Raw genomic sequence first — 24,201 nt, forward strand, 5'->3', positions numbered from 1 at the left:
ACAGGGATGCTATTTCAAGTTTACACAATTTACACACAAACATAAATGAATGAATCAATCGATAAAAAATAAATAAATAATGAATAAATAAATAAAAATTCACATTAATTGCAACTAGGAATCCTGATTAAATACTTGACATTTTTAGTGTCACCTTACATTAAAATATATTGATGTACTCTAACTGTAGTCAATGTGCGCGTAATCCAATTTAAATTCAATCTCCTGCCAAATGGAATGTGATCATTCCAACTTTACACTCGTCTGAACACTTGTATATTGTCTGTGTCACATCACTAAATGCCAATAATCACACAAACCTATTACCTTATTGTTTGAGCTCTCCAACTGATCAGCTTAATATCCATACACAGAAAGTGATGCAATTCAGTCTATAAAATGGGGCTATGATAGTTAGGGGAACTCCTGTGGCACTCGTGGAAGTGACAAGGGGACCGTGATTCTCATCCCAAGGCCTTCTGCTCTGATCTGGGCTCTCTATTCCCCTTGATCCCTCAGTTTGTTAGCTCCTGCCAGCCAGCGTAATTAAAAGATCAGAGAGTGGGGAGGAGGGTGGAAACAGCTGAAAATCCCATCTGTCCTGATGGAGACCTGTTCTCTCACCTAACCCTGCTGCTCCATGCTTCATTTATGGCTGAAAAAAAATGATCTAATGTTAATCGGAGTTACCAAGCAGGTTCTCTGCACCTGGGGTAGTCCAAATTAGGCAGACTTTTTATCTGAACAGGGCACATCCAAAGAGATGATTAATAAGAAATCACATAAGTCACAAACTGAATGTGTCCATTTATTTAAATACATTCATTGCTGTATGTATGTAGAAATTGATTTTTATATTCAAAATGATAAGTTATGGTTGGGGTATGCACATCCATATAAACAAAAAGCAGGTACAGTGTAAGATAATACAGTTTCAAATGGGTGGATACTAGCACTGAGTGGCACGGTGGTGCAATTGGTAACACTGCCGCCTCACAGCAAGAAGGTCCTGGATTTGAATTTGGCCTGGGCCTGGCACTGTGGAGTTTGCATGTTCTCCCCGTGAACATGTGGGTTTCCTGCGGGCACTCCGGTTTCCTTCTGCAGTCCAAAGACATGCTATGCTGGCTAATTGGAGACTCTAAATTGCTCATAGGTATGAGTGTGTGAGTGAATGGTGTGTGTGTGCCCTGTGATAGATCTCGCCCAATGTGCACTAGGATAAGCTCCAGCACCTCTCGCGACATTATTCACTGTATAATGTATGTATAATGAATGTAACTATAGGCCTACACCAAGGTTGATTGGCACAACCCTAAAATCAGAGTTCCAAACAACCCAGTATTATACTTATAACAAACACAGTACAAAAAGTAATGATATCAGAGGGAAAAAAAAAATGTTTTCAATGTACAAAAATGGCAACTTGCAAAATTTAGGCCTGCCATTCAAACAATTGTTATCAATATTGCGCCAAGTTACAAGAAACAATATTGGCAATCTTAGCTCACACAAATTTAACAAGATGTATTCCAAAGCAATGCTACCCAGTGTTTCCTAAATTATTTCCAGTAACTTGAACAAGTAATTTGGCCCACCACTGACATCTTTCTTCAGAAGAAAAAAAATATACATTGAAAAAGATGAAACTGCACTGAAAAATCTCAGACAAAACAAATGCAGTGTAAAGGACACCAGATGCAACAAGGGGATTTGAATAAACAGACAAGCTAAAGGCTCAAACCGCATCCTCTTGTTTGCACAGAACATGTCAATTTGAGTCAAAAGGCTTTAGTGCAGCTTTTCCAGCCCAGTACCATAGTTAATTCAAACAAACCCAATTCTTAGGACTGGATTTATTGTTCCAGTGTGTGCTGTTCATATGAAAGATTCAATAAGACAGAAAACATCACCTGTCATTCCACAAACTGATCGCATCACTTTGACTGCAACCAATATCACATCTCAAATACAGATTTACACATTAAATATTGTTGCATTTTTAGAATCAGCCTGTTAAGCGTCAAACTAAATTGTACAAGGTCTGCAATTTGATTTGCAAGTCGCATTACAATTATAGTGACTATAATGAAGTATTATAATACTTCACTATAGTATTATAGTGATTATAGTGAAGTATTATCATTTATGATTTGATTGTGCAAATTGATTTCATTTAAGTTTCAGATTAAGTTCAAAACTGGGAAGTCTGCTGAGAAGTTAACTTTATATATCTTTTTTTTATTTTTATTTTTTTATTTTATCATCAAATACAGAACAAACAAAGTGGGAGCTTTATCAGCAGGGTTAGAATCCGACCTCCCTGTGAATTTGGAGACCTCCCTCTAAGGGCAGGATGAAGCAGTATCACTGTAGCCAGGTTAACTAGTCCTGCCCGTGTTTGAACTTGAAAGGTGCAGAGATTAGAGGCCTTATCAGCGGCCTGTATGGACAAAAGATGTTGAAAGTGTTTGTTCTTCCTTTGTTATGTTTCTTATATGTGATCGACCCTGAGAGAGAGTTTAAAAGAGGTGACAAATTCAAAGTAATAGCTGATTTCACAAGTGACATATTTGGAAACACATTTTGAGGTACCTCATTATCCTGTTCAAAAGCCAAATTGCCAATGATCTAAATATTAGGGTAACAAACGGTTGTTTGTGCTGAAGAATATACTGTGCAGTGAGTGAACAAGAACTGAGACAATTATTCCAGGGGGGGTTTACGCCAAACAAACTTTTCCAGTTTGCCACCTAGAACAACACCTAAGGCAACATTTTACACTTCCTCAAACAAAGTGTGAATTGCTTGACTTCTGATAAAGACTGGTGTTATGCTCCTCTTGCTGAATTCCAGATGGCGGTTGGGTATATGATATGGTGCACAAAATCTGCATTGGCCTCACGTCATGATGGATCATCACCCAATTGAGTGAATTCTCACTGGTGTTTACACTTTTTTTTTTTTAAATTTAATACTTTTGTTTCACTTCACAGCATAGTATGTAATACAATTAGATATGGACAGACATGACCTAAATGGCAGTAAGATTTTATTTACCAATAAGAAATGAGAAGAATAACTGCAAACCAATCTATTTGGTAAAAGTACGGTAAGATAAAGCTTTTGTTAAGACAAGACAGCTTTATATATCTTTTCGAATTCATACTCAGACAGTGTCAGCAGAAACATGTACAGATAGAGATTGGGTCACAGTACAGAAGGTGCTAAGACATAGACTTTAAAGCCCCTGATGCATAGAGGGATTTCTATACAAATTTCAGAGCAAAGCAGAATATGCAAGAGGAAGTTGTGGAAAAAGTATTAAACACACACACACACACACACACACACACACACATATATGGCTTAATCTAATGCAGGTGGTCTAATATTTTTGGCCTGTACTGTATATAAACTCTCTCTCTCTCTCTCTCTCTCTCTATATATATATATATATATATATATATACATACATACAGAATGGGTCGTAAGCTCTGCCAGGCATTCCAAAATAAAACTAGCAAATCAGGAAAATAAATTCCTGACACCTTGTTTTCTGACAGATGGAAAAGACGTAGGGCATTATCTGTAGATCATCAGTAGTATCATCAGTTAAATGCAACATACATGAAGTGCTCCATACTCAGCTCATTTACTGTGTTTGGAACTGAGACAGTCTTCTTGCCCTAACTAAGCCAATCAACACACCTTGGTAAAGCTGGTAACTTCCTCCTCTCACAGGAAATGCACTTCTTGTACGTCGCTTTGGATAAAAGCGTCTGCCAAATGAATGTAATGTAATGTAAAGGAAGAGGATTTGAACACAAAAAAGCTCAGAATATCCATTTCTTGTATTAAGATAGTAATGAGTGTTTTCATTCTATCCCAAGTGAACATTGGTACCACAGGATACGGGGCTCTCTAGTAGTTTTTTATTTTATTTTATTTTTTAAAATAACAATTTAAACAAGGTTAAAGTGAGATTGACTATTATGCTATCGCCATGGTGACAGCAGAAATAAAATTAAAAAACAAAAATCAGTGAAAAAGTGAGTCTGCACCGATGCAGCTGACCTCAACCACTTAACCATATGCTTCCACATTGAGCTTCAGCAGTAATATAGCAGCAAGGAATTCAAGACTGTCTTCAACAATTTCAGAGAAGGTCTTGAGTATCACAACACCAAAAGTTAAGTCTTATGAGCCCTTTGTAATTACAGTATACCTTATACTAATTCTTACGAAGGTATGTATTTTTATTATTTTAAAATTATATGTCCTTCACAATAATCTTATTTAAATGTTCAAATATTTCAGTCACTAATATGCCCAGTGGAATTAAAATGGGTTTAAAATGTTTACATTACTGTGATGTGTATTTACAGAACACCACTTGTGTATTCCAAGAAACAATTCACAAAGAGCTAGGGTTTCTTTAAACGTCACACATTGATGGTTCTTACATCACACAGTGAATGTTCTCAGACACATAAATCTCATACCTAAATAATGTTTGGAATGAACAAGAAAACACACTTGAGAGAATGAAATATCTTCAAATGTATGCGCAATAAGGACATTTTTTTTTTACATTTCACATCTATATATATTTGATCTTAGGGTCCTCCCTGTACCTGTACTGAAAGCATAGAAATGTCAGGGGTGGCAATCATTCAATACGCAGGAGAAAAATTTAAGTATCAGGCTCACAGCTTCTTTTTAATTTTGGTTAACACGCCACAGTATGGGTCAGCGTTACCGAGAGGATGAGTTGTGTTGGAGACAGCATTTTAAATTAACTCGCCCACTACTGGCGGGGATGGCGTCACCAGCTTTAAATACGGCTGCATGTCTGCCTGCATATATATATATATATATTTTTGCCTCCTATGAGAGTAAGTAGTGTGAGACAGATTGAAATTTCTTGCTCAAAAAAAGCTATAACATCTGTGTTTTGTTAGACAGGATTGTTTTGTGTACCTGTTTATTGGGGGAAAACCCAGAAGAGCGAAGCCTCTTCTCTTGAGGGGGCGAACACTACCCTATGTGGCTGGTTTACATTGCAGGCATTTAGCAGACACTCTTATCTAGACGCAACTCTTTACGCTCATACCACATTTAGCATGCTCATGCGACTGTCGGTTGATAGCCCAGTTGGTTGGCCATATTTGTGCAGTGTGGGAATCTACTAATTAGTTGTTAATTAGTCATTCTTAATATTATAATTATAGCAAGACTAGTGCTACTACTAATACAGTCTTACTAATCTTCGTAAGTAATTGTTTTTGGAGGAGAAATAGCTGACAGGAACCTCTGCATCCGAGTGGGCGCATGCTACCTTAAGCTACTCCTTAAGCTAGTGGGTGCCTCTCCTCCAGATGACATCCTGTGAGGTGGTGGCACCTCTCACTCTGATTTCTGCGGGTTAATTGACCCTGATGAGGGGCAGGTGTGTGAGTGCTATGGTGAGGTGATGGCACCTCACAGGCATTTGCTCTGAGCTAATTGTCCCTGATGAGGGTCAGGTGTGGGAGGCCTATATCTAGCCCCTGATTTCTGGGGTTCAACTCATTGTTTGTCAGACTCTTGGTGTGTAGGGGTGTGAGAATCGGCAGAAGTTACCGTGTTGATCCTATCTGCCAGATTTGATCACCATTTAGTTTCTTTTTTGCCCTCGTCTCTTTAGTTTTCCTTTTGTTTTCTACCCGCCAGGCTGCGAGTGTCCTTTTTCTTTTGTAAGTGACTCCACTCTGTTTTTCTAGTGGGTTTTCTTTCTGGGTAGCTACGCTGAGGCGGTGTTTCATTTCTTTTAGTTTTCTGAGCCCGCTGACAGAAGTTTCAGTGAGTGGAGGGAGCGATTTACTTAGCTCTTTATTTGGTATTTCCCCTTCCCTTTCTATCGCTCGGCGATTTTGTGGTTACCCCTCAGGGTTAACTTTTAGATCCCCTCGGTCCGCAATTGCGTCCCACCCTCCTCAACTGTGACACATCATGCCTGCCCAGGGTACTGTTCTGGGATGGAAGAGAGCCATTATATGAGGAGACACAAGCACAAGCATTGCCATAGTTTTCTGCAGCTGCAAATTGAAATGCAGTCAATTCAGGAGACTTTACATGGGCTCCTGGCATCTCAACAGCCGCCTGCTGTACCCCAGGACCCTAGGAAAGCGGTGGCAAGATTTTGTGACATGTAATATGCCTAAAAATTTAATAAACGTATAAAAAAGCAAAACATCCTTGTCATCACCCTGTCGAGCTGTCGATTGCAGCATCAGATGAGTCTGATGAACTGTCTTGCCTTCAGCATTCAGATCAGGAGGAGCAAAGAGTTTGATTTGAGGGACTCCTCTTCCCAAGCTTCTGAAGCATTTCCCTTGGATCTTTCTGATCGGGGTGTCTATACCATGGCTGCTGAGTGTGCTCACTTGCCACCTCCAGCCCCGGTACCTGTGCCTTTGGGTTTTTAAACAGGGCTCCCAGCATCAAAGATCTGTTTTATTGCCAGTGCTGGGGGATTTTATGTCTGAGTTATATTTCTCTTAGAAAGGACCAGATTCCACTGCAGCCCTTGAATGGCCGATCTGACAGAGTTGCTTGTGGGGGCACCGTGATGTCAGAGCAGACATGCTGCTCAGGGTCTGCTCCGTCATCAAAATCCAGGGACTTACAGCCTGCATTCTTAGCCCCTGGATGGGGGCCACCATCTGGCATTGGGTCAACAGTACTGAATATTTTGCGAGCTTCCAGGGAGTGATATTACACTTTGTCGCTGGCACCACTAAAATCAAATCCAGCATTATGTGATGTTTTGGTTGTGTTAACCTTTCTTCAATCCCTTTACAATGGGAGCTGGATTGGTCGACATTGAGAGGTGATGCAGCTGCCATATCTGCCTATCAGGGTCATTATAATGACCTGTCCATTGGTTCACACCTCTTGCTGACTAATTCCTTACAGGGATAAAACAGTTTCACCCACTAAGGACTTATGTGCTTCCCTCTTGGGATTTACAGCTTGTCCTTAATGTTCTGACAGAGACACCATTTGAGCCCAATTTAAGTCTGAAGCTCCTCTCACGTAATTTGTTTTTTCCTCCTTTGGGGTTTTGTCTCTTGGCCATTGGTTTTGCAGGCTTTTCATCCTCCCCCTCATAGCTTTCCAGAAGAAGTCAGGTTGCACTGTCTTAGTCCTGGTTTGGCACTTCAGAGCTATGATGCTCACATAAGCACAATCAGGCAAACAGATAACCTGTCTGCTACAGGGATTCTGTGCTGGGTCAGGCTGTGCCTAAGCAGCATCTGGCCCACTGGGTTGTAGACATGATAGCTACGGCCTACACCGTTGCAGGTGTGCCCCCTCTGAACAGTATGGTGGCACACTACACAAGGAGTATGACTGCCTCATGGGTTTAGTTTAGGGGTCCGCTGCTGGATGAAATTTGTGCAGTGGCTGTCTTGGTTTCGTCCCTCACCATAGCAAGGTTTTATTATTTAAATGTGGTGTTATCATTTGTGGCCTCCTCTGTCCTTGTGGCAGCAGAGCATGCTTAATATGTCCCCAATGCACACTGGCTTCAGTTTTGCTTCAGGGTGTTATTGTCTATTGGTTATGTTACTCATTCCCTGTCATTATGTGAACCTAATATTGCCATTGCATTGCCACAAGTTCTGATATTATTATTTGTTAAAAGATGATATAACCTTGTTTCTGTTATATTCACAGTGATTGGAACACTGGATCCCCCCCTCTTTATGGAACTATTCTAATAAAATGCTTTTTGCAACTGCCATGTGTTTTGTAAACTTGATTGCCCCCACTTCATCCCCCTCCTGACTTATTTGCTATACTGTTGACCCATACTGTGGTGTGTTGACAAAATAGAACAAATGGTTACATAGGAAATCACGGTTCTATGAATAAAGGTCAACACGCCACCTTACGTGATCAGTCTGTGGATCTCTCTGGCCTTCAGTCAGCAAAAAGGGAATGCACGGGCAGACACAGTTGCATTTATAGGTGTTGATGTTGCGTCTGCCAGTAGTGGGGGAGTTAATTTGATATACTGACTCCTGGATAGCTCACCCTCTCAGGGAGATTGACCCTTACTGTGGCATGTTCACCTTTATTCATAGAACTGCAGCTACCGACGTAACCATCCATTTTAGAGGATGGGGTCTATGAACACTGTATTGAAAAAATGATTAATGCAATTGCAAAGTATTTGCTTTGCTCCCCAATTACAATGGTCCCAGTTACATTCAGGGTCATTGTTAAACTCAGATTTGTAACTTTACCTTACTTAACACAACATGCAAAAAAGTGCACCTATACACATCAATAAAAACACAACACTCACGTGTTCACATTAAGAGGAAGTCTGAGTGTGTTTGAATTATTAATTGCAGTGATACTCAGTATGCTCTATTTGTGCCTAAGCGTATCACACAAGTAACTGTGCTATATGAGGACACATCCTCAGAGACAAAGGACACTAGACATTTGTTTTCCTTTGGAAAGTTTACTTTTTAATGGTGTTAGCTGATGAGCAGCATTTGTTGCACTGGGATACTGGAATGTCAGACCTGTTCAACCAGTCTGCTGGAACTGGAATAAGATTTTAAAGGTATACTGGAAAACTAAAATGTGTTTAACACACTACCATGTGACTGCTCTCAGGAATAAATTTTATAATGGATGTTTTTTTTTTGTTTTTTTTCCCATACAAGAGGTGGGAGACAAATGGATTATTTCAGAAATTGTTGCACTTGCACTATTTTGTACTGTACATTAGCAGAGCTGTATATCTGCAAGTAATTACCAGAAGTGAGGTTACATCTTAAAATCCTATTCTCTTGTGTTGCACAAAGGAACAATATAATATATCTGTTCACATTTTCAACAAAGTACAAAGCCTTCATGAAACAAAAGAACACGAGACCATAAAGATAAATAATGACAAAGCACAGGCCATTAAGTCCATTGGGAATTCACCACTTCCCTACAAACTAGAACACATCCAGTGTGTACTGAAATACCCTGAGGGTCTCTGACTAAAACATTACATGGAAAGCTACTCCACACACTGACCACTCTGTGTAAAAAAAAAAAAAAAAAAAAAAAAAAAAAAAAAAGAAGAATAATCCTGATAACCATGAATAATTTACTATTTGGTCATTTCTAAAAATGTGGTAAATGTGTGTCTCTGTTGTTCTACTGACGTTCTTCTGAACACAATCTGGAAAATCTGTTGGAATTTGCTTGTTAATGCATTTATAGTTTAAAAAAATCTCAAACGAAATTACCTCTTAGTATCTTTTTGATAAGCTGATTATATGAAATAGATTAAGTATCTCTTAGGTCTTCCGTTGTACCTTTTACATTCCATACCAATTTACTCTTCTTTGCATTGTGTCTTTAAAAAAGAAAATCTACATCTTTATTTTTCATGTTGCCTAGAAGTGAACAGTTTTCTAAGTGTGGTCTGACAAAACCATCTCATAACAGTGGTATATCCTGCTTTAATTATAATCCTTTCAATTTTTTCTGTATCTTCCAGCTTTCTGTTGGCCTTTATGCTACTATGGCAGGAAGCCTTTGTCTCGCTCCAGCAAGAGAAAATCGCAGAGACGTTGGTGATGATTGTGATAAAATGAGCTGCAGGGCTCAGCACAATGAGACTCCATGGGTAACTTCACCAGGCGTTCATTTAGTGAATGGTGAAAATATAGCATGTGTGAGCGTAAAACAAAATTCATACACATTATGTAAAATACATGTTGTTCTATTTAGAAACACTCTATGATGTCGATAAGGTTTTTTTTTTTTTTTTAATGGAAAGTTTGTCAAATATTATTACATCATAAATATGAGTTTAGAGCATCTGAAATGATCTGAACTGAATTTAAACAGATTTATATGTTAGAAATTGTGTTCAGTCAAGTTGGTCTCACAACCAATTTGTCTATGTTCTAAGAATTTCTATCCCACAAAATATGTTGTTATACTACAAATGATGGACTCCTCACATCACGTGACATGAGTTTCCTTGAATCAATATGAACCAGAACAAAAATCTGCCATTTTTCTTTCACCAGTGAATTAATAAAAATGTAAGCCAAAGTCAATATTGAATTGCAAGCGTATATTTATAGAAAACCTTTTTTTATTATTTTTAAATGCATTTTAATGCAATATGAATCATTATCTAACTTTTCATCACTTCTTTATATGTTCCAATTGTCTTGTATTACTTAGCAAACCACCCAGGTGTGTCCTGCATAGCTAGCTATGTAGCTAACCAGCTATTGGTCAATGTATAAGTGAGGCTGCAATATTATGAATAGTAACGGATTTAACTCATGAGCTAGCCATGGGAGCATGTAGTTTCCCAATTCTTTTGAAACGTATATCACGAGTGAACTGAGCAAATATATTTGTTTGTAAACATGTTTGGTTCTTTGAATGAACTGTTTTGGAACCTCTGATTTAGGTATAGAGAACTGCTCATACAAAACCCAAGGTGAAATAAATGTTTAGTTTTGTTGTTGTTAGTAACGTATATAACGCCAGAGAACCGAGCAGATCTAATTTATGAAAAAGCTATCTCCCCGTTAACATCTTTGAGAAACTGCAATTCCCACAATTCAATGCACTGTCTGTATGTAAACTAATTTTGTTCTTGAATGAACTGTTTTGGAACCTCTGATATATGCAATGATCCACAGCTGCCACCCTGCCTATGAGTGGGGCTGACCTTGTCCAATGGCCTGCAGCACTCCCAGTTCCTGAAACACCTGAGGTGCCAGTTATATGAGCAGAAAGAAAGACTGAGGTATTGTGTTGTAAATGTTTTATTAGTAAACACAAAATTATTAACAAACTGAATGTTATGTAAACATGCCCCGCTATGTAAAAAAAAAAAAAAAAAAAAAAAAATGTATTATTGAAGCTCGGTGCATAGAATGTTTGATACATAATTTTTGAGAAATTTCACACGTCGGTATATTTTGGGTGCAGACGACTTGTATGTGTTTGTCTGTTTTTTTTTTTTTCAAATATGTGAAAGTTTGCTGGATTTTTCTGGCAAGGATCCTTCTTTTGTGCCCCCGAGGACATTGTTTCATTCTACCATTCTAGACAGCCGAGTTAAAAACTAGACAAGTTTACCTTCAGGTAGACAAGCTTCACTGTCTTGCACTCTCTCTGTCTTTCTCAGTGGCCAGCAACTTATTTTCTCATCTAGTCTTGCTACAGTCTTTTGTGCCTTCACTGGAGTGAGATCAGGGATTATGGGCCTGGTGTCTTGGCATGGGTTGTGTGTGTTTTGTGTGTTTTTTTTTATTTTTTATTTTAGACCGCCAGTTGGGTGTTACTTGTTGTGTAGGTCATGACCTCAAGTTGTGAATTCAAGAGGCCCCCTGAAGTTTCTTTCGCCAGTTATCCTTTCTGGATAACTGTACACTTGGTTATATAGAAGACAAGAAGGTCATGATCACTCAACTCCCTATACAGTTTAAGTTTTGTTCCTGAGAAAAGAGATCTTTCCTTGAATCTCTAAAGGGATAATGTGTGGCATAAAAGGAAACTGCAGTTTTCTTTGTTCTGTTCTGTGCCATTTTTACAGACTTTATCCAATTCACAAGAGTATGTCTTCATGGATCAGGCTTTGCTCTCCCAACCTAGTTTCAACTTGTGCCACTGTCCTCTACATTACTGAACTACAGTATTCCCAACCTGGTCTCACAACCAATTTGTATCTATTCTATGAATTCCCATCCCACAAAATTTGTCATTATACTATGAATGATGGACTGTTCACATCACATGACATAACATGTTTCTCCAAATCAATATGAACCAGAATCATAATCTGCCATTTTTCTTTTACGAGTGAATAAATAAAAAGGTTAGCGAATGTTGATATTCATTTTAAATGTACATTTATGGAAAACCCTTTTTTATTTCATAATTGCATTTTAATGTGATATTAATCATTCTCTAGCTTTTTCATCTCTTTCCTGTCTTTATTGTCTTGTATTACTTAGCAAACTACCCAGCTGTGTTCTGCATAGCCAGCTACGTAGCAAGCCAGCTATAGGTACATTTAGGTCAGTGAGTATTATGATGAATAGTTTAGCTTGTGAGCTGGCCGTCAGAGCCTGTAAATCTCTCCGTTAACATCTTTGAGGAACTGCAATTCCCACGGTTCAGTGTTTGTATGTTAACTCGTCTGGTTCGTTGAATAAACTTTTTGGAACCTCTGATTTTTAAAGAGAATTTCTCATACAAAAATCATAGAAAAAAGGTGAAATAAATGTTTAGTATTGTTCTTGCTATTGTTAGTTTAAGCCAAGCATAGCACGCAGCAGAAATAGAATGTCAATCTACAAGATAAGTACTGTTGCGTATTATAACATTTTCACTGATTACAGATAATTTAAGAATAGATTTTTCCAATTCATAGCACTGTCTTTAGATTTTGTGTTAAAACAGTATGTCAATGTGCATCAATGTTATATTTAACAATATTGCCCCTATTCACAGGAAGAAAACCTCAGGATTGTATGGATTGCGTGGATGGGGCATGACGGTGTAGCCATAGTTTTTTTTTTTTTTAAATGCCACCCATTTCTTCTGAATTGCATCATTCGTAGGTTCCAAAACAGATAATTCAAAGTTTAAAAAAAAAAAAAAAGTTTTATTTTTATTATTTAAATCAGACAGGTTTGCTCAGGACAATTGGAACAGATAAAGAAGAGATGTAAAAGCTATAAAATGATTCACATTGCATTAAAATGCAATTACAAAATAGAAAAGGTTTTCTGTAAATGTACATTTTCATTCTGGCTCGTATTGATTCTGAGAAATTCATTGTTACGTTTTATGTCAAATGGATACAAATTGGTTGTGAGACCAGGTTGGCATTTCCTGTGAAAACTTACTTAGTGCTTTTAGAGAAAACAAAGGAAGACAAAAGAAAAAAATCAGTCATCATAAAACAGATGCATGTAAATATATTGGTTCTATGTTATTGTATTTCCTGACAGATTGCAAAATATTGTAGAATTGTACAAGTAAAATTTTGTGATTAAACGGTGCAAAACAAGTTTGAACATATTGAAAACATTTATTGCAACAACATGATACTTGTATAGCAATAACAAGGGTAATAGTTTAAATATTTGATGTTAAACACCCCCACAATTGACAAATATGCTGCAGTATGCAATTCAATCCAATCCATAGGGATTTCTTTTTACATTTTGACAAAAACATGGAATTGAACAAAATGATTACCCCCATTATATACAAGTTGTTTAAAAATACTGCAACCTAATTGAAACACATTTCTTTTTGCATGCTACTCCATTGTTGAAAGTGGCCATCGTGCCTTAAATGTATTTTATGCTCTACATGCTTCTGAGATAATGTGTATTTATTTTTACACTGGTAAATGTTTTATGAGTTTGTTGACTACCTGAAACATGTTTAGAAGACATTATTCACTAATGTAAAAGTGGTTGCCATTATTGATTAACTGGGAACGAAAATCCTTCAAGTCATACTTTTTGGGGTATACTTGTGTAGGGACATTTTGGATAAACAGGACAGGCTGAGGTCATGATTACATGATGGGAGAACCTGGTCACATGGGCTGGGTACTCCCTGTGGATGCCTGTAAAATCTGTGTTCTTGTACATGTTCATCTTCTTTATTTGCTGCTCAACAGGAGAGCTGTGCGCAAGGCACTGCCTCTAAGGGCATAGGCCTAAAGTGAGCAAAGGCCTGCCTGTCAAGGAACACACATCGAGATGCTCTGTCTCTCTTGAGTTATAGCCACAGCAAGTGGTGTATAACTCTAGCATAAACATGTTAGTTATACTGCAAGTAAGCTAAAGGAACTGTATCCACATGGGATCAGTTTAGTTACTAACTTTACATGTTGATATAATTCTGCAAAATGGCAACAAATAAACGTGAGTATCCTATATGCATTCCTGCGACAGCGAGCTAGCCCAGCTTCCAGGCTTACCCAAAGGGTGGAAAAATCTGCAAGAAAACCAGGATGGAGACTGGCTTTTATAGACAGGACAACAGAGATCCAGCTGTTTTAGATTATATCAGATTACTTGTTAGTTAGCTACAGGCAACTAGCCCCGCATAGCTAGCTCACACATATAGCTACTCTATTCTTAACATTAGCTTACAATCTGCCTTCCTTTCAACCAAGATCTGTGCATGCGATTTCTCCTTCACTAATATATACTCATTTGATATATGGTCTTGCATATTTAGAATGCCAAGGGGCACTGAGATTAGCTAGATGTCACTAACTTCAGTAGCCCTTTGTACATGCCATTCCCCACATGCTAAAATTGGATTCATATTTCCTCCTTGTGTACTGGGGAACACGCACATGACTATACATTAAGTCCCCTTTTCCTATATTTAGCCTTTTAGGATTTTAATTCAGATGTTTTTTTTTTGTTTAATACATTTTATTAACCTTCTATTCTATCTATTCTATCCTTCTGCACCATTTTATTATCACATGAGGTAATCTGGGTCGATAAAGATTTAGCCACCATTAAACAATAGGTCAGTTTTTCAGTTGACTTGTATCATTGCCTCCAATTGGAGCCCAAACTACACTAAATCATAAGAAGTAGCTGATCACTGGTTTATTAGCAAACCACATCCCGTGTCACCCTAGTCAGGCTGATATTTACATAAGTTTAGGACAATTGAGATGTGGTCCACAAATTCAGTGCACATAGTAACAACTATGAAGTGGATTAAATCTAAATTTGTTCTATCAAGATCCAAGATCATCATTGAGAAACAAGACAAATATGGAATATTTATGTCATTAAATACATTAATATAACATAAATATAAACCAGAAAACATTATGTTTCTTGACTAGGTGAAGAGTGCCATTATACTGATAGTCGGTTGCTTGTAATAGATTGATCTAGCATGGAAAGTAATCTATAGTATGTTGAAACAAGGTCAGGAAAATATGAATTGTGAATTTTTGCTAGTTCTTTAACTTGAGACTATTTACATTTTTCATTATGTCTGGTAATCGAGATTTTTGCTTGTGACTAATTAAAAACTAACCCTCAGCCACCACAGCTTAGAAGTGAATGGAGAGAAAAGGCATACTGTATGCTTTATTATGGATAACGGATTAGAGTAACCGAGGCTTGGTACATAGAAATGCAGGCCACAGAAAATCTTTATCCTTTCCATCTCATCCTCACTAGATATACCACAGTCTAAATTTCTGCTGATCCTGAGGTCAAAATATTCATGCTCTCACTGAAATGGTAATATTCCAGTCTGTGGTGTCACGTTTGCCTCTTTGTGGACAGAATTTCAGTTCAACCATTTATCCTATCCTACTGGATAAATGAATGTGGATAATGGATTGACACTCAAGGCAAGCACAGTGGGGTTGTTTCCATCATATTCTTAATCCTTATTGGTTCACTCCACAGCTAGAAGTGGGGTTCTTGTGTGAAGGGCCATTTCACGTTTTGTGTCAATATTTATCAATAATATTATAGTGTAATGGTGGTTCCTTGTACCAAATTAAAAGACTTCCAAACTTGAATATAACTACATATAATAAATAAAATGAACTAAGAAATATCAACATTGTTAAGGAAACGCTAAGCAGTTCAAGCTTAGTAGTGAATAATGTCTTCAAATAAATCGTTTTTTTTTTCAAATCACTTGGCAGTACAACCTGAATTTCAGTGACAGCGACATTTTTGCACCTTGTAATTCAGTGGAAATTTATCAAAGTACCTGGCTGTGATCAACTGGAGAACAAATCTAGAAATGGGTATGAATCATAATGAGATTTTCAGAATTCAGAAACAGTTTCAGAAGCAATGACTCAAAAAGCCTTTTCTTGAGCAAATATTGAAGGACTGCAATGTACACAGGTCCTATAATTTACTTACAATAAAATGCTATGACAGAAGGCCAATAAATAAATAAATAAAAAAACAAAGCAATGTTTTTTTTTTTTTTTTACAATAAATTGGTAACATTTAAAGTCTTCACATTGTTATTATTTAAATCTATATGTATACGTACAATGAAGAGACATGCACCTAAAGCATATGAGTTTATCAAGGAAAACTGAGAGGAAAGCAAAATATTGCAATGTTGGACGAATTCAGATTTTCAGTTCTTCCATAATAGGAGTAACCCCCTTAAATATTTCACAATCTCAATTAACAAATCATATTGTGCCGGAAAACATTTACTTAGCTGAATGAAATGTATACATTGCCCAAACATACCTATACCACAATTTAAGCATAGTTCCATAATTATATGTGAATGAATGCTAAATAATTATTAATAGTGATTAGTCAGGTATTTTGCCAGTTTATTTTACTTCATTAGGACATGTATTGGAGTATCACTGCACTACAGGTGGTGCAATTTTGTCTGTGAGATCTCTGGGTCATTCTTATTAACACAAAACTCGATATGAAGATATGAAGGCACAACAGATGAAAAATCTGGCACTCAAGAAAACCTTGAACTGGGAGAAAGGGTAACAGTAACATCCAATAGTGAAATGTAGGCCTTAAAGTTGCCATACATTTTCGAAGACATCTATATTAAGCAATTTTCCACTTGCAGTTTTGGTTAATTAAATGTTAACCCATTCCCCTTAGAACACATTTCGTGATTTTTTATTTTTTATCTACCAATTAAATTCAACAGGTTAAAAAGAAAAAAATAAATTTCCCCTGTGAGCAAAGTTTTCTTGTATTTTCTTTAAATCACACAATAAGGCCCAACTCTTTCCATTTTATACATATTTATACATATATAAATAATTCTGGCATGTTTAACTATATTACATCTGTTTGTTTAAAGAAAGATCTGATTTATGGTCACAATTATTTATTTTTTTTTCCCCACAAACAAGTGTTTTTTTTGTTTTTAATGTAAATATTCAGTTCCTTATGCTTTGGAAATACCTAAAATATTACTTTAAAAAAAAATAAAATAAAATGCAATGCTAAACAAGATGTAACAAACAAAAAACATGGTCCTACTTTAAATATGTATAAGAAGTGCATTAAATTGGTTAGTATGAAACTGTCCTATTTACAAACATTTCAACAATATACGTTAATAGTACAACATGTTCTTACTTGGTCACTTTTCTTCAATTGCGTTTATTACTACAGTACCCAAACGGCTCAATAACGACAATTACAATATTGGTGTATACTGAAAAATAATTCATCCATGTTATAAAAAATCCTAATATTGGTGAGGAGACACAGGAGGCACTGAAAATGCCTGTGAAAAATGATAGCTGTAGATTTTTTGAAAAGATGGTTTATAGTGTTGAAATAATTAAGATAGTACACTATACTTCTGGCTCAAGCACAAGAGATCTACTTCATACATGTACCTATCACATAGCAATGGCATCGTTTTAAATAAGAACAACATCAGGTCATTGCCCTCACCAATTATTTTTTTAAAGCTGGTGTTACTTTGGACTGTCCCTCCTTGATGCATGTTTATAGGACTTTAGGCTCGCCAGGGGAATGTCTGTCATTTGACCAGCGTTGTTAAAATGTCCTTCAGCACTCCCAAACTGCTTTCTGTCCCCAAACTGGACCCGAGAGCCATCATTAGCCCAGGTCCTGGTCAATGTGCCCCCAGTCAGTAGTGTTTCTTTGGCCCACTCCTTGTGATTGGCAAAGTTGGAAACAGGTGAATCAGAGGGATACGTTCCCAGACTTGGAGGCATCCAACAGTTGTCTGAATGGCCCAAAACAAGGCATTCTTGTGTGCACATCTCTGTGGCTTCAACTAGGCCTCTGGGTCCAAGAGGACCATCTGGGGAACAAGAACAAGAACAATGATACAATGATAAAGTGCTTTATACAGTGGTAAATGGTTGCTCAGATCTAGAGGTAATTCATAACAAATCTAGGAAACTATACATTCTGTCATTACATAAAAAATATTGACAAATAATATTAAAATGTTGACAATAAGAATGCATCGTGCATAACATTCGTGCAGCTTGCTAACTGTATAACTTGAATGTGCTTTTTGTACAATTTATAAATTTCAATTGTGATACAATCACATGCATGTCTGACAAAACGGAAAGGTTTGGTTGCTTAAAGCAGGATGCACTTTATCATGACCATTACAATAAACTACCTAATTGAGCAGTGTTTGTAATTCTAAAGGTACACACATACAGTATTCACTTAAGAAAATCAGCAAATGACTCAAAGGAAGTCAGAGTGAGGATTTAAAAGCAACTTGTAAACATATTGACAGTCACCACATACTGCACACTATAGGATTTTGTTTTGGCTCTTTGGATACTATGGGCCTGATTTACTAAGACCTTTAGCATGTGCAAAACCTTCTAGCATACACAAAACCAATAATATGTCCAATGAGTAGACATTGTATTTGTTTTGCACCAATCATTGGTTGTTTTATTAATTTTACTTGTGCTAAAAGGTTTTGCACAAGCTAAAGGTCTTAGTAAACCAGGCCCTATATTTTTTGCATTGTCCTATCAAATCAGTGGAGTGATCATTTAGTGGTCTGCCAATCAGAAGTGAACTTGAGGTAGGTAAATATCCCAGCAGTATCACTGTGTGTTCTTTGCACATGCAGATTCATAAACAAGTGAACTGGTGCCATATCTATGCATGAGTTCTATTGATTTTCACCCATCTCCCTTGCTGCATTGAGCCTGGCAAGATGTTTGTGTAAATCAGCTATTAGCCATTTTTTGTGTGCAGTTAATTGTCTCAGTTTTGAGCTCTGGAAATATTCATGTTGAAGCTCTGTGTGAAAAAGTCTTATAATTCCAAAATATATTTCCCCCCCTCTACTTGTTTCAGAAATCACCCCAATGAAGTGTGTGGACACCTGGCTTGTTTAACCTTAATTCTCTATTCAGGGGTAATACGAGTTGGGGAGAGTGGGGAAATAACAAACTGTTTTTGTATTTGGCTCAATTATGAAAATATTACTAGAGAGAGATTCATCATTTTTAATATTTTTAAAACCTACATCCCTTGGCTATGATTATAAGCCACAATGAGATTTCTGGGACATACCATTCACTAGAAATCTGACCAAAAATACAGAGAGTGAAATGTTACATTTAACCCTGTTGGTGGAGTAAAAACGAACAGGACACAGGGTACACCTAACAGTATTAATAGCTTTAAAATTTAACACAAAGTAAGGGAATTAAATACAATGTCATGTTATATGATACAAACAGTCTTTAATCTATGTTTTGATTACATCTATATGTTTTCAGTGGCCTACCTAACACAAGACTGTACATTATTCTCCGGTTCCCATCTAATGTTAAATATATTTAAATATAGTCAAGCTAGCTTGACTATATCAAAACTATCTGCTAGTCACTAAAAAACTGTTTACGATTGCAAACATTTCAATTCCATGGCATACTCATATTAAAAAAATCGCCGAAAAGCACTTTTGGTAAAAAATAATTCACTTGCATAAAGCCAAAAAAGACTATCTCCTGAAATATTTATTAAACTCTCCTGCCATTTGTTGGAGACAAAGAGATGGTAGTTCTGCAAGTCTAACCTGAAATAGAAAAAGTCTCTCCTTTGCCTAAAAAGTCTGTTACATTTTACTCCATGTTCTATTAGGCCCTGCTCTCCCCTAGACTCAAAAGAGTAGGACTGGGGAGAGGATTATCATTAAGTACAGCAGAGGACTGTGGTGCTTCTCTGGAGAGAAAGAGTAAAGCTCTGCAATAGTCTCACAGGGAGAAATATGACTAGAGCTCGCCACAAAGCATATTGGCCATGTCTGATGTAGGGCTCAGATTCTAGAGCCTGAGGACTACCAGTTCTGAGACTCAGTGATCAACCTGTGAATATAAGCCATCCCATTTTAAAAGCTGCAGTTCCTCACCTTGCACAACACCTGCTCTGCACGATTGAGTGGCCATACTGTAAGGCACTGGAAGCTTTTCCATCCATAATTCATTTTCAGTACAGCAGAGTTTAACTACCCCTCATTCAATATCATTTCATCAAGAACAATCTGAGCAAAGGTGTTGATTCACATTTAAAGGATTTCCTCACGTTTGCATTTTATGATCTTATGCGCTTTGACGTCTTGGCTGACTAGCTGTAGTTCCAGTTGTGCAGGAAATACGTTACATGTCTGAGTTGAACATGTTTTCATATTCCTTTACTACGCATCAACATGAGAAATTAATTAACTATCCTCTGTGAATTCAGAATATTATTACCTGCAGCCAGGTGTCAGTGTACTGCCAAACAGTGATTGTCTTTCTAAAAATATGGATGCATCTCTAATCTGTGCACCTATGATATTTACACCTATATCACCTGATTACCAGGTGTGTGGTCTCCTTCGCCCTCCATAGATTTAACACATGTAGTGGCGAGCGCATCTCCCTAATTGGATACATAGCTTCTGAGTTCTTCCTTGCCTCTAGAAGCGACCCTCATTTATAACAGCACTAACGATACATCACAGAAAATCCATTCCACAAACCCACTATTCATAACATAGATATTTTAGCATTTTCAGCAGCTTTGGATGTGAATGGTGGTTCATAAACAGAATTAGAATGCTTCTTCTAAACCTTTGTTTCAGTAGCAAAGGAAACACACACTCTCTGTCACACACACATCCCTGTACTTGGCTTAATATTTCACTTTTTAGATTAGTTTGTCCTCTGTAAATTCGTATTCTTGTTTCATAAATCTTTTATGTAAACAATGTGTCTCTTGAGAGTGTTTTGAATGCAAATACACAGGGAATCTATCCCAGTGTATCCCATTAAATAACTTGCAGTAATGTGCATATGTGTATGTACACAGTGAGCTCCATAATGTTTGGAATGAAGTAGGGCTGGGCCGATGTAAAAATTTTCAAACCGGTTTGATATTAAGACAAATACTGGACCGGACCGGTAATACCAAATTTGCACGTGATAGTTCCACTCGGGAGCGGCTGTGTCACACCAATTTTGTTCAGGGCTGCAAATATGATCCGGGTGATGCAATGACATTCTAAAACAGCTGTTATACCCATTGTGACGTAGTTAACGTTTCGTTACAGCGTCTGTTGCTATGCCGACGCTGCCAGCCTTGATACATTCTGTTGCACAAAGATTCTAAGACAACGCAGCAATTTCTCTGGTTTAACAGGGTATTTTCCAGCCTGAAATGTGATCATATTAGTAAATGGCTACACGTCATCTAACTTGCAAGTAGTTGGCTATCTCCCTGCATATGAATTAAATGTTTTTAACAGAAAATAATAATAATAAATGTGATTTTATCCACGGAAATGGCTATACAAAAGGCAAAATAAATGTCATGGCCGCGATCGCCGTCGCACACAGCACTCATATGGCGGTATGCACATATAGCTAGCTAGCCACCGCTTCAGCATTTTCAGGAATATGAGCATGCAGCTGAAATCCTCTATGGAAAGCAACCTCACAGCAATCTCATCTACGATCAGTAGGCAGTGTTGTGCTTCACTTCGGGGGCTTATTCCACTCTTACAGCTCGTTTCCAGGCCAAACCACTGCAAAAAGAGCAAACTTTTTTAATTTTGTCAGTGACATTTCCTTCTGACATCTATCGCGACCAGGCACTAAATTGTGCCTGTTAATCTTTTTTATTTTTTTGCACTCAGACACTAGTGGCTCCGTTTATAAACACACATAATATTATGTTAATCATGTTGCCATATCGCTTATTACTAATGCAATACAAGTTAGATTTAGCGCCGTCGGCACAGGTTGCTGATGTAGGCTACTTATTAAGTTGCCAGAACGTCTCATAATGACAAATGCTGGTTCAGTCGGTCCGCATAAAATCAAACCGGTTTAAGCTAGTACGGACCGGACCGGCGAAGCCGGAAATCGACCCAACCCTAGAATGAAGATACATTTTCTCTTAATTCCATTTTTCAAGTTGTAATCAAACAATTCCCATGTTGATAAAGAACAGACTCTCGCTTTTCATAAGGGGCAATTTTTATTCGCCATGTTCAAGGCACCATACATTTTTGGACATATTAACCCCTTAAGTAGCAATCATAATCCTGGTATCTTCTGAAAGAGAACTTTTGGGAATTTAGTTTCCAAGAGTCATAATTACTTTATTTTTTTGTGGATACAGATGCTTATGGCTGTGCCTGGAGGACTTAGAAACACAGTGTAGCTACAGCCACAATGTCCTGGTTAGAATTTGATGACAATACCACCAAAATGGGCATTCTGCTTTGTTTTTTCTGAGCTATGTCTAGGCAGCAAAAAAACAATTTGGAGACTACAAAAGAACACTTGGCAGCCAAATAATATTATGGGTCTTTAGAGGTGTAAACTTCTATGCATTGTATACTATATGCTCTTGGAAGACGTATGATTTAAAGTGGCTACCTATGAGACTCATGTCTCACTGAAGCATGTTCACTGAAAAAGTCATGGTTTGTTTACACAGGAGAAACAACGTGTGTCCTTTTATGGAAGCCGAACAACTGATACTCCATTAGAAACGTGCTTTCATTATCTAAAATGCATCTCAGTCATCACTATAATAGCTTGCCCCTGGCACTGTCCATGTTGAGTTGTTGCGAGTCCCATTTACCATACTGAAGGACTGATTGGGCAGTACTAGTCAGAAACTTATAGGTGGGTTCATTTTGTTTCAGAGAATCTATGCAAATCGGAGATAACAACCTTGTTTTGCACACGATACTTTCGGCGTGTATGCAATGGCGAAAATGACAACACTAATAATTCCCCCAGATAATTGTTAAGTAAACAAAATTTAATCATAAAAAAAAAACAGGATGGAAAAAAAATGCAAATAAACTCACTGGCTTGAATATGGGCCGGTGAGACTTAAAGTGTTAATGTTCTGGACATGAAAGCCATCACGTTTGGTACTTTGTCACATGTACTTTGCAAAGAATGACTGCTTGAAGTCTATGTCCCATGAACATCACCAGGTTTTCACTGGTGATGCTCTGCCAGGCCTGTACTGCACTGTATGAATCGCATCACTCAAATTGTTAGCAAATTCATTGTCCATGTTTTTGACTACCTACATATATTTGTTGACCATATTATTGAGGCTTTAATAATTTTCATTATTGCATCGTGGATAATTTTTGTAAGCTGATGGACAGTGTGATACGCATAATGATAGTGTTTAAATGGTTCAAGGTGCACTGTGTTTCAAAAAATAATTGTTGTCAGACTCATGCATTTGATTGCCCTTGTCACCTGCAAAAGAAAAAGAAAAATCATCATTTTGCAAGTGTTGAAATAAGTTTAGTACTTGTATAATTAAAAACTACTAGTTTAGAACTATTACTATTAAATAATAGTTTGTTTCAGGACACATTTATAATACTAAATACAATGCCATTTAAAAACTATTTCCCATGCCGATATTTGCCAAGAGTGTCTTTTGTCAAACAACCTTGGCCAATTTTTCCCCAAACGCTCAGGTGCAAACTATTCGTTCGGGAAGTTGTTGACTACTTTGAATGGATTCTATTCCTTGTCATTAAGTTGTTACACTCACCCAGTTAAAGTGTTCCTTGAATTGCTGTCCTCTGAGAGGATCTGCCTAATAACATGGCCCATTTGTTTCCTCCCTCTAAACCAGTGGGGCATGACTCCTCTTCCCGCATCAGGAACGGAATCAATTCAGCCCGCTGAACTTGTGCTGCATTAGCATTCACATTAGAGTGTGTGTGTGTCTGTGTGTGTCTATGTGTATAAAGAGAATTTGACTCTTCCCATTGATATGGAACATACAGACTCCAGACCAACTGAGTCCTCCAACAGTTGATTTTTGAAGGCTGAATTGGCTTGGGGCAGAGCTGATGGTCACCCGGATGGAAATGCAACTTATACAACACATGAATCCAACAAATGCACTGCATATTCCTATCAGTTACATGTGTTTCCTAGGAATGTCTAGATTTGAGGCTAACATATATCAGACACACACACAAACATGCACGTACAGACACACATACACACAATACTACTTACAAGAAACATTGTATAGTTCTCCTTCCCAGAGTTTTATTGAACTTTCAGGGTGGTTTATGCTGATGAGTCCG

The 24,201-nt window shown here is 37.4% G+C and overlaps 1 protein-coding gene across 2 annotated transcripts in view; it reads right to left on the reverse strand.

Annotated features, from left to right (window-relative positions):
- Nucleotides 1-13,099: 13,099 nt before the first annotated feature.
- The window catches only part of LOC135251000 (protocadherin-9-like), a 176,521-nt gene continuing 165,419 nt past the window's right edge, over nucleotides 13,100-24,201 (reverse strand). For both annotated transcript variants that reach the window (XM_064327918.1, XM_064327917.1), the window contains one exon: nucleotides 13,100-17,892. In XM_064327918.1, coding sequence (XP_064183988.1) covers nucleotides 17,540-17,892 — 353 coding nt within the window. In that variant the 3' untranslated portion in view covers nucleotides 13,100-17,539. The remainder of the gene's footprint in view (nucleotides 17,893-24,201) is intronic.

The sequence above is a fragment of the Anguilla rostrata genome, chromosome 3, assembly GCF_018555375.3.
Source record: "Anguilla rostrata isolate EN2019 chromosome 3, ASM1855537v3, whole genome shotgun sequence".
Classification (NCBI taxonomy): Eukaryota; Metazoa; Chordata; class Actinopteri; order Anguilliformes; family Anguillidae; genus Anguilla; species Anguilla rostrata.